Source organism: Symphalangus syndactylus, chromosome 4 (genome assembly GCF_028878055.3).
Source record: "Symphalangus syndactylus isolate Jambi chromosome 4, NHGRI_mSymSyn1-v2.1_pri, whole genome shotgun sequence".
In the NCBI taxonomy this organism is placed as follows: Eukaryota; Metazoa; Chordata; class Mammalia; order Primates; family Hylobatidae; genus Symphalangus; species Symphalangus syndactylus.
Genome location: NC_072426.2, coordinates 117211903 through 117224341, shown reverse-complemented (window position 1 = coordinate 117224341; position 12439 = coordinate 117211903). Strand labels below are relative to the sequence as shown.

The 12439-nt window shown below is 44.2% G+C and overlaps 1 protein-coding gene across 1 annotated transcript in view; it reads left to right on the top strand.

The window, feature by feature from the left end:
* Positions 1-596: 596 nt before the first annotated feature.
* The window catches only part of FREM3 (FRAS1 related extracellular matrix 3), a 123581-nt gene continuing 111738 nt past the window's right edge, over positions 597-12439 (top strand). The window contains exons 1-2 of the mRNA XM_055276005.2: positions 597-5793; positions 8046-8135. Coding sequence (XP_055131980.1) covers positions 612-5793; positions 8046-8135 — 5272 coding nt within the window. The 5' untranslated portion in view covers positions 597-611. The remainder of the gene's footprint in view (positions 5794-8045; positions 8136-12439) is intronic.

Sequence of the window (12439 nt, the reverse complement as noted above, 5' to 3'; positions counted from 1 at the left end):
TGAGACTCAGTTTTTGGCTAGAAAATACACTCCTGTCAGCGGTAAGGAAGAGGAATGGTGTCTCTCCCCCTTTTCAGAAACACCATTCCCTGGATGAATGGACAACAGGAGCGCAATCTCACAGACGCAGGACTGACCCGAGTACAGTCACCGTCTCTCTCCCAACCCTGAGGGACAATCCCTTTGTGGCACCCGGGGAAGAGAGTATCCAGACAGCTGGTCGGAGTCTGGCAGCGCGGGCAGCAGTGCGGCGGCCAAGGATCCGGGCGCGAAGGTGTGTAAGGTAGGCTGGGTGAAGTGCCCAGGAGCGGAGGGGAGAGCGCTGCACCCTCGCTAAATCTCGCCGCGCTGGGCGCGTATCTGGGGTCCCCAGAAGCCAGCAGAGAGAGACTTGGGACCGGGGCTGAGCAGGAAGTGGGCAGAACCCCTTCTCCCGCTGCCGTTACCTGCAGCATCCGAAGCGCAGCCGCTGGCTGTTGCTGGATCCGCGCGTCGGCTACCGACTGGACAGCAGCTACTGCCTCCACTGCCTCTACCTGCGGCTCAGCGGATCCCTCTTTGCACAGGGCACCCCACCCCGGGAATCCCAAGGCCAGGAGCCATCCGTGGCCATGGCAGGGGCTTCTCGGCACCCGACTGGGACGCTCCGGCAGCTCCTTGTGGCGCTCGCCTGCCTGCTCTTGAGTCGCCCCGCGCTGCAGGGACAGGCATCCTCGCTTGGGACCGAGGCCGACCCGGAGCTTTACCTGCCCGGCAGGGGTGCGCTTGACGGCACTCGCCCCCACGGCCCCAGCGTGCTGATTGCCAACCCTGGACTCCGGGTGCCCCTGGGTCGTTCCCTTTGGCTCGACCCGCTCCGGGATCTGGTGATTGCAGTGCAGCCGGGGGACCGGTGCGAAGTCACGGTACTGGACGCCCTGCCGCGGCTCAAGGGCGCGCTCTCCCCGCGCCGCTTCCCCTGCACCTTCGGGCCCCGCCAAGTCCAGTACACTCACTTCGGCTCCCACAGCCCCGGACGCGCCCGGGTGCTGCTGCAGCTGCGCTACGACGCCCCGACTCACACGCTGGTGCTGCCCTTCACGCTGGCCGTGGACTTGGTCTTCTCCCAGCTGGAGCTGGTGACGCGCAACAGGCCTTTGGTAGTGGAGACGCTGCGGGGCTGGAGCCGCGCCATCGACAGGAGAGTGCTGGACTTCGCCTCCCTGAAGTCTGGAGCTACGGCCACCCGCAGGTGCCGGCTCACCCCACTTCCTCACGAGGACGGCCCCCTGCCCAAGTACGGGCGCTTGGCGGACGCGGTGGGGGCCCCTTTCCCCAGGGGCAAGGGCGTAGACTGTGAGGCTTTCCTCCGGGCTGGGGTGCGCTATCAGCACACCGCCACATCCTCGCCCAACCGGGACTACGTGCCCATGATGGTGGAGCTGCTGGGGCCTGAGGGCCAAGACGCTGGGTCCGCGGGTGTGCTGGTCCGCGAGCACTTCCAGCTGCTGGTGAGGATCCGCGAGGGAGCCGAGAACACACCGCCCAGGCCCAGCTTCATGGCCACGATGATGATGGAGGTGGATCCATTGGTGCTGACAGCCCTGACGCCTGACGCACTGGCCGCGGAGGACGTCGAGTCAGACCCTGGTGACCTGGTGTTCAACATTCTCAACGCCCCCACTCCACCACCAGGGCACCAGGGGCAACAGGGCTACGTGGTCAGCACCGACGACCCTCTAGGGCTTCCAGTCTCCTTCTTTACCCAGCAGGAGCTGCGGGAGCTGAAGATTGCCTATCAGCCCCCTACAGAGAACTCCCACGGGGAGCGCCTCTTTCAGCTGGAGCTGGAGGTGGTGGACGGAGACGGAGCCGCCTCAGACCCCTTTGCCTTCACGGTGACAGTGAAATCCATGAATACTCTGGTCCCAGTGGCTAGCCATAACAGGGGACTTGTGCTTTTTGAAGGTCAGTCAAGACCCTTGTCCAGCACCCACAGCGTTCCTATCAGTGATAAAGATAACCTGGAAGAGGTGAAAATGACTGCAGTCAGGGGCTTGAGACATGGGCAGCTGGCGGTGTTTGGGGCACCTGCTGGGTGCAAGTATTTCACACCAGCGGACCTGGCAGCAGGGCGAGTGGTGTATCAGCATGATGGCAGCAACACCTACAGTGACAACATCATCTTCCGGATGGAGGACAGGCACCACCAAGTGGAATTCCTCTTTCCCCTCACCATCCTACCTGTGGATGATGAACCACCAATGGTCAATACTAACACAGGACTCTCACTGACTGAAGGGCAGGTGGTCCAGATCTCTCCCTTTGTACTGAGTGCTACGGATATTGACTCTGAGGACTCAACCATCCACTTTGTGCTGGAGAACCAGCCCCTAAAAGGAAATGAGGAAGAGCCTCAGTGGGAGTTGGCCCCTGGTTCCTCCCACCCAGGCCACTACCTGGGGGACCTGTTGCTGCGGCAGGCTGAACTACCTCTCTCCACTGAAGATGAAGACTGGCACTACATGGAAAAGGAAGGGCTTTATGAGAAAGTGGTGACTGAGTGGCTACAGAGAGACATAATGGAAGGGAGACTCTTCTACCGCCATCTTGGACCACACTGCCCTCAATCTGTAATGGTCCAGCTGGCTTTCCATGTGCAGGATGACCATGACCCACCCAATCTCTCCAAGCAGCACATTTTCACCATCAAGGTCCAACCAGTGGATATACTGAGTCCACAGCTGTATCCAGGAACTGCACTAGAAATGACTGTACAAGAATACCAACTCACTCACTTCCAGAAGAATTTCCTCCGATACATTGATCAGGACTCTGATGACCAGAACCTATGGTACACCCTACTGACACTCCCGACTGACACAGATGGCAACCACCAAGTCCGGGCTGGAGAAATTGTGCTCACTAATTCACCGGACACACTCATCATGCACTTCACCCAAGCCCAGGTAAATCAGCATAAAGTTGCCTACCAGCCTCCACAGAAGTTGGGTATCGCACCACGGGTTGTGCAGTTTACTTACCAGGTGGAAGATGCTGCAGGCAATAGTGTGCCAGGCACATTCACATTATTCCTGCAACCTGTGGACAACCAGCCCCCAGAAGTCACCAACAGAGGCTTTACTGTCTTAGAGGGAGGCAGCTTTAACCTCAGCAGTAATGAGCTGCAAGTTACAGACCCAGACACAGACATTGACCAAATTGTCTTCATATTAGTCCGGGGTCCCCAACATGGACACTTGCAGTACTTTAAAAAATGTATGGTCCCAGGGGAATCTTTCATGCAAGCTCATATTATTAATGGGAGTGTCTCTTACCAGCATGGCAGAGACCAGACTGCCAGTGACACTTTCCATTTGGAAGTAAGTGATGGGGTGCACCATATACCCATCACCGTCCCAATTTCTGTGCATCCCAATGTGGCTAACAGAAGTCCCAGGATCTCTCTCAGAAGCAGTTCATTATTGGATGTTTCTATAGACGTACTAGAGAATAAAGCCACTGAAGTTACCATGGGTGTCATCCATGGCAAAAGGAAGGATGTAAGTGACTTGATGCTGTCTTTCATTGTAAAGGACAGCCCCAAACTGGGCACTATTCTGGTAAGTGGTTTGCCCATGGAACGATTCACCCAAGAGGATCTCATCAATGGGAGAGTAGCCTATGTCCACACTGGAGGTGAAGTTGGTTTTCAAAAGCAGCACGATGCCTTCAGCCTCATCCTCTCCAACGATTCTTACCAATGGGTAGTGGGGAATAGCATAATAGAGAGAGTACAGGTACAAGTAACTGTGCTGCCTGTGGACAATGTGGGACCCAAGGTCTTGGTGGGGGAGTCCTTCATTGTCTATGAAGGTGAGAAGAACTCCTTGACCTTACAACATCTCCATGTTGAAGATGTGGACACTCCTCAAGATGAACTCCTCTGCACAGTGACTAGTCAGCCAGCCTCTGGCTACCTGGAAAAGATTGCACCAGCTCCTGGTTCAAAAATGTCCCAGTCTGGTAGCCCCATCAGTGCTTTCTCCCTCAGAGATGTCAAAGTGAGGCATATCAATTATGTACAGAGTATTCACAAGGGAGTGGAGCCACAAGAGGATCAATTCACCTTTTATTGCTCTGATGGCATCAACTTCTCCCCAAATGTCTTCTTCCCCATAATCATCCTGCCCACCAATGATGAGCAGCCTAAACTTTTTGCCCATGAGTTTGAGGTACTAGAGGGGATGAGCCTGGTCATAGACACTCAGCTGCTTAACGGAGCAGATGCTGACCTGCCACCGAATGAGCTCCACTTTCAACTCACAGCCCTCCCTCGGCATGGACGAATCATACAACAGCTGGCTACAGGCAGCCAGCCCACCCACAGCTTCACCCTCAAGGAGATCCAGGAGGCCTCCACCATTGTGTATCAGCATGATGACTCAGAGACCAAAGAGGACAGTTTTGAGGTCTGGCTGAGTGACGGCAAGCACACAACCCACAAGAAGGTAACCATTGTAGTGACCCTAGTGGATGATGAAACTCCTCAGCTGACTGTCAACAATGGGCTGAAGGTAGAGAAAGGACACTCTGAGATCATCACAAATAGGATCCTCAAGGCCACAGATCTTGACTCAGATGATAAGAGCCTCAGTTTTGTCCTCCATTCTGGGCCTCAACAAGGGCTTCTACAGAGGCTGAGAAAACCCAGAGGAGAAGTGAAGAACAATCTTACTCTGGGAATGAACTTTACCCAGGATGAGATTAACAGAGGCCTCATCTGCTATATCCACACAGGCCAAGAAGGGATTGTTGACATTATCAAGTTTGATGTTACTGATGGGGTTAACACTTTGACAGACCACTACTTCTATGTCACCACTGGCAACTTAGACAGGGTCTTCCCTGAGGTAATCAGCAAAAGGATCACCTTGACAGAAGGTGCCAGAGTGACCCTTACCAACAATCTGCTTAGCAACAGTGACATCAACAGCTCTGATGAACATCACTTTAGCATTACACGGGCTCCAAGCCTGGGTCACTTAGAAAGTTCTGACCATGCTGGGGAACCCATTGCCTCTTTCACTCAGCTTCAGTTGGCTAGCAACAAAATATCCTATGTCCATACTTCAAATGATGAGAAAAAGATGGACAGCTTTGAGTTTCAAGTGATCAACGAACTCTACTCTGTGTTCAGAACCTTCAGGATCTTCATCACTGATGTGGATAATAAGAAACCTATCTTGACCATCCACAGACTAACACTACAGAAAGAGGATAGCCAACTGATCACTCTCCTTGAGTTGACAGTGGAAGACAAGGATACCCCAGATGATCTTATTCTCTTCACCATCACCCAGGTCCCCAAGCATGGCAAGATTTTGTACAATGGTAGCCATCCTGTGACCACTTTCACCAAGCAAGACCTGAACAAGAACCTGATTAGCTACAAGCATGACGGCAGTGAGACCAGTGAAGATAGTTTCTCCTTGACTGTGACAGATGGCACTCACACTGATTTCTATGTCCTACCAGACACTGCCCTGGCGACACACAAACCTCAAGTAATGAGGGTCCAGATAAGATCATTAGACAATAGGCTTCCCCAGATTACTATCAACAGGGGTGCCCCAGCCTTGAAGCACCTTCACACTGGACACATGGGCTTCCTGATTACCAGCAAGTCTCTGAAGGCAGAAGATCAGGACAGTCCCCACAGGCGTCTGAAGTATAAAGTGACCAGAGGACCAGAGCATGGCTTCATTATCAAAACTGGCCTTGGAAACCAGAGCACTCGAGTGTTTACACAAGGTTAGTATGCATTCTTCCCTGACTATTCTGTCCCTCTCCTTCATTGGATCAGATCTCTCAGCTTTGTGTAAAATTGTCCTGATCTCAACCATTTGCAGTAAGATTCTTGTTCTAATAAAATACAGTGAAGTGTGAAACTATTCTAAAAATAAAAAAGGCAACAAGTCCTTTTTCATCAATTTCATCAGAATGCCCATTTAACAGAAACTCACAGATATTTCATAAAGTTGTAGTTATACCTTAAAACTGCTAAACGCAGGAGGACAGCTTCTGCTTCTGAAATATTATAAGATAACATTATATTAATTCTGATAATATCAGATTGATTTTGAATTTTAAGAATGACATATAGAAATCATTTGCATAGTTATTAGTAAGTCCAGATTTCTGAAGATGTTTGGTATCTAGATTTTGGATATAAATTCCTACACTGTTCATTTTTATTATACTATTCAAATGTAATTTCTACATCTAATAAAAGCACAGAACTATGTTTGCCTGAGATTATTTTTTCTTTTATATTTGGTGTCACTACTAATCATGAGCTAGAGGCAGGTCCCTCCACTTTCCCAGGTGATGTGATACTCGCTGGCTTTTAAATGCTCTTTATGTTGTCATAACTTATTTAGATAGCTCTGTGCATGAAATTTCCCACACATGATACATGTAAACCTAGATGCAAACTCAGAGGAAAACTTACACATGTTTTAAAAATAGTTTGGTTACATTTTCAGAATTGCTTCTAAAGCAAATGAAATCATATGTGGTTCTCCATGGCATGTGTATACCTATGTAACAAACCTGCACGTTATGCACACATATCCCAGAACTTAAAGTATAACAACAACAACAAGAAAGAAATAATGCAATCACAACAGTGATAACATTTTCAAATATTAAACTTATATAAACTTTAATAAAATCATATGTGGTTCTATAAGAATTATTCTATAAACAAACACCCCTGAAAGCAAATTGTTTTTAAAATACTAATAATTACCAATATAAAAACATAATTATAGACCTTCATAACAAATTATTACCCAAGAGAATAGCCAATAGAAAAAAAAATCATGATTTTATTCTCATTTTCTTTTTTCTTAGGGTGCAGTAATTATTCTTGTTTAAATTCATTTTGACAAGTAGTTCATGAGTATCTACAGTTATGTCAAGCTCTATACTTGTGCAAAAGATTCAAAACCAGATAGACCTGGCTCTCCATAGAGGACCAGGATGTTGTAAAGCAGACGTAACTAGAATGCCCTCTTTGCTGGGCTTCAGCACCCAGAGAATATGCACATAGTAGCACTGTGACAAAGTCAGGGTTTCTTAACTTCTATTTTAGGTTTGGAGGTACATGTGAAGGTTTGTTACATACTTAAACTCATGTCATGCTAGTCTGTTGTACAGATTATTTCATCACCCCAGTATTTAAGCCCAGTACCCAGTAGTTGTCTTTTCTGCTCTGCTCCTTCCTCCTACCCTCCACCCTCAAGAAAACACCACTGTTCCTTTCATTGTATTTGTGAGTTCTTATCACTTAGCTCCCATTTATAAGTGAGAATATGCAGTATTTGGTTTCCTGTTCCTGAATTAGTTTGTGAAGGATAATAGCCTCCAGCTCTATCCATGTTCCTGAAAAATCAACAACAACAACAAGAACAACAAAAGACATGATCTAGTCTTTAATGGCTGCATAGTATTCCATAGCGTATATGTAATATATTTTCTTTATCCAAGATGTCATTGATGGACATTTAGGTTGATTCAATGTCTTTGCTATCATGAGTAGTGCTGCAATGAACATTTGCATGCAAGTGTCTTTATGATAGAATGATTTATATTTTGGGGGTGTATACCCAGTAATGGGACTGCTGGGTTGAATGATAGTTCTGTTTTTAGCTCTCTGAGGAATCATCACACTGCTTTCCACAATGGCTGAACTAATTTACACTCCTACCAACAATGTATAGTGTTCCTTTTTCTCTACAATCTCACCCAGCATCTGTTATTTTTTGGCTTTTTAATAATCACCAGTCTGACTGGGGTGAGATGGTACCTCATTGTGACAAAATTTCAAACTAAAGTTTTATTTTTGACATTGTAGCTTTAAGAAGAAGGTTCATGTTCACTCAATCATTATTTTCAAATTTATTAATTGGAGTACTTCTATGCCTAATTAAAACTTTGAAGTTGTTAACATACTCATTTTCATTTGTGACTTTGTGTGATGGTTGCTTTTTTTTTTTTAGCTGACATTGATGAGATGAAGATATCCTATGTCTTGAATGAGGGCAGCAACGCATCAAAGGACATCTTCTATTTCTCTGTTGAAGACAATGGTAAGTCATAATAAACCCTTCAAAAGGATTCATGGTTAACTAAAATCAACGTAAAATTGGAAAAAAATTAAATAATTTCTGGGCAAGTATAGGCATCATGTAAGCAAGTAATCACAATCAACAATGTCATAATACAAACAAATTAATTCTTTTTGTTTCACTTATAGTCCTGTGCCAAACAATTCTTGATAAATAACTTTTTAGGAAGAAAAAGCAATGAGGAGTTTGATGAGTGAAATGTGAAGTATTTTATCTGATCTGGATCATGTGTGACATCATATAGGCAAGTGAATCTTACCTTCAAGAGATTCTGTGAATCTAGCTAGTGGTTTCTATCATTCTGAAACAGATTAGAAAATACATCTTCAGGTTTTGTTGGGATTTTTATTTGCAGAACTGAATCTTATGGCTCCCTGACCTTAGATTTGAAATCTTTCTGGATGGGGTAAATATATATATATATATATATATTTCTCCCAGCATAGAGGAAAGCTTACTTAAAAACTGCCTGTTTATGCTGCAGCTTGGTCTGTCTACTATTAACTTCAAAGTAGAATAATAGGCAGCATCTAGTTAACAGAAGCCACTTTCTTTACACACCTAGAGAGTCAATGATTATGTGGTCAGAAGAAAAATCATTTTGCAGTATGACAGGATAATAGCAGAAATTATCTCTGTGTGCTGCTTGCCACTCAGTAACCTCTTTCAGTACAAATCATTACTCATTCCCAGTAAGTAACCTGCATTTTCTGCCTAAATCATGTGTAATCAGTCAGGAACTGAATTTATTGTAAAGTAGTCCTATATGAGAGGCCATATGGTATACTGACTGGGTTTGAATCCCAACTTGTCCCGTGTGACCTTGAGTAAGTGACCTTGTCCTCTTCATTCATTCCCCCATGTATAAAGTGGTGGTCTTCATACCTATCTCAAAGAGTTGCTAAGAGGATTGACTAAGATCATGAATGTAAAGCACTTCATAAAAAGTAGGTGCTTTCACCTGATTCTTGTTCTTTTTAAAAAAATTAATTTAAAGGTAGGTGCCCATTAACTAGGTACCTTCTCTCCTTCTGATGAGACTAACTACAGTTGAAACTACTGATCCCTCCTATCCATTTTCTCCCTTAAAGTTTAAAATCAAATCTTCCTTCCCTTTCCCAAGTTCTCAAGAACCACAAGTTACTAAAAAGATGAATTTATGCCTTTAAACAGGTTCATAAATAAATGTAAGAAATATTTTATATTGAATATTTTCCTTTCTGTTTTTGAAAAGAATGTCACTCTAAAACGATGTACCTCTGACTCTGACACTATGTTTTGTGGACAACGTTACAAACAAATGACACTGTAAGGTGAATTTTATGTAGCTATCATGTTTTAACTTTTTTCTGTGAGCTAGCCGGTCCCTAAAGACATTATGACTTTCGATCCTCACTACAAAATAAAAAGTAAATGTTATGATGCCCATTTTAAAATGAAGACACCATGGTTGAATAACTTGCCTGAAGTTATACAAGTAATAGGCAAGTAAACTGGAATCAAATCCAGGTCTTGCCAGTTCCAAAGCTAGGGCTCTTAACTGGTAATGCTACACTCACCCTGCTTTGGGAAGCTGAAGCCATGGACAAAAGTCAGAGAACAGGGCCAAGACTGCACTTCTTAACCTGACAAAGAAGCACCTTGAGAATTAAAGTGATAAGAATGATCAAACACAGAGTCCAAAATATTTGAGGATACATTTGTTCATAGCTGTATCTTAAAGTACATATACATAAACTAATTAAATATTTGCACATTCATTTATCCAGTGGATTTTTTCCCCTTAGATCCAGGGACAAACTGGAATTTTTAAAAATTATTTCTTTAACGATTTTTTATAGAACAGGGTCCCTCTATGTTGCCCAGGCTGGAATACAGTGGCTATTCACAGGTGCAATCATAGTGCACTGCAGCCTCGAACTCTAGGCCTCAAGTTAGTCCTCCCACATCCACCTCTTGAGTAGCTGGTACTACAGGCATGTGCTGCCATGCCCAATGAGTGAATTTTTCAGCTGCCTTCTACGTACCATGCATGGAGCTAAGATCCATGTCTGCTGATGATGGGCATTCCTGGAACAGCTGATAAAGGACTCACTTTAAACATTCTTTTATCTGTTATTTTGAAATATTATGAATCCATTGCTTTACAGTAGCTGACTTAATCTTTTTTCTTTCAAAATGCCCTCACTTTAAAAAGATTTCCTAAATGGAATGTTGAAAATTTCCATTTGATCTACTAATAATTTTTTTTCCTAATAGCACATAGCACTAACAGAAGGTATTATATCCTTCTAGAAAAAGATCTTTCACCATCGGGCTGAAGTAGATATTGTTGTTGTTGTTTCCCATACCAATATTCAAACTGTTAAAAGAAGACCCTGTCCTGCCTCCAGAACTGGACATTAGGTGTATGCTGCAGCTTAGTTCAGGGGCCTTAAGAATGGAAATATTGGCAAAAATAACTGTAGTGCTCCAACTTTACTAAAGTCTCAAGAGTGATACCATGAAGGCTTCTAATTAATAGGCTCTGGACCTAGGCTGGTCTGTGTCCAAATCCCACCTCAACTCTTGTAGTCTTGCATCTTTGAGAAACAGTCTGTGCTTTAGTTTGCTCATCTATGAGCTGGAGATAATGATGGCATGTGCCCCTTAGATTTATTATGAGGATTTTATTAGTTTCCTATTGCTGCTGTAACAAATTACCACGAACTTAGTGGCTTGAACCAACGCAAATCTGTCATCTTACACTTCTGGAGTTCAGAAATCCAAAATGGTCCTTACTGAAATAAAACCAAGGTTTTGACAAGGCTGCATTTTCTTTTCTTTTTTTTTGAAATTTGTCCTAAGTTTTTAGGGGTACAGGTGGTGTTTGGTTACATGAGTAAGTTCTTTGGTGGTGATTTGTGAGATTTTCATGTATCCGTCAACCAAGCAGTATACACTATTTTTTGCCCCCCTCCTACTCTTCCCCCCAAGTCCCCAAAGTCCATTGCGTCATTCTTATGCCTTTGCGTCCTCATATCTTAGCTCTCACATATCAGTGAGAACATACGATGTTTGGTTTTCCATTCCTGAGTTAATTCACTTAGAATAATAGTCTCCAATCCCATCCAGGTCACTGCAAATGCTGTTAATTCATTGCTTTTATGGCTGCATAGTATTCCATCATATATATATATACCACAGTTTCTTTATCCACTCGTTTATTGATGGGCATTTGGGTTGGTTCCACGATTTTGAAATTGTGAATTGTGCTGCTATAAACATGCGTGTGCAAGTATCTTTTTCAAATAATGACTTCTTTTCCTCTGGGTAGATACCTAGTAGTAGGATTGCTGGATCAAATGGTAGTTCTCCTTCTAGCTCTTTAAGGAGTCTCCACACTGTTTTCTGTAGTGGCTGTACTAGTTTACATTCCCACCGGCAGTGTAGAAGTGTTCCCTGATTAACAAACACATCCACGCCAAAATCTACTGTTTTTTTATTTTTTATTTTTTTGATTATTGCCATTCTTGCAGGAGTGAGGTGGTATTTCATTGTGGTCTTGATTTACATTTCCCTGATTATTAGTGATGTTGGGCATTTTTTCATGTTTGTTGGTCATTTGTATATCTTCTTTTGAGAATTGTCTATTCATATCCTTAGCACACTTTTTGATGGGATTGTTTGTTTTTTTCTTACTGATTTGTTTGAGTTCATTGTAAATTCTGGATATTAGTCCTTTGTCAGATATATACATTGTGAAGATTTTCTCCCACTCTGTGGGTTGTCTGTTTTCTCTGCTGACCATTCCTTTTGCCATGCAAAAGCTCTTTCTTTTATTTAGGTCCCGGCTATTTATCTTTACTTTTATTGCATTTCCTTTTGGGATCTTGGTCATGAAATCCTTGGCTAAGCCAATGTCTAGAAGGGTTTTTCCAATGTTATAGAATTTTTATAGTTTCAGGTCTTAGGATTAAGTCCTTAATCCATCTTGAGTTGGTTTTTGTATAAGGTGAGAGATGAGGATCCAGTTTCACTTGCCTATATGTGGCTGGCGAATTACCCCAGCACCATTTGTTGAAAAGGGTGTCCTTTCCCCACTGCATGTTTTTTGTTTGCTTTGTCGCAGATTAGTTGACTGGAAGTAGTTGGCTTTATTTATGGGTTCTCTGTTCTGTTCCATTGGTCTATGTGCCTATTTTTGTACCAGTACCATGCTGTATTAGTGACTATGGCCTTATAGTACAGTTTGAAATCAGATAGTGTGATGCCTCCAGGTTTGT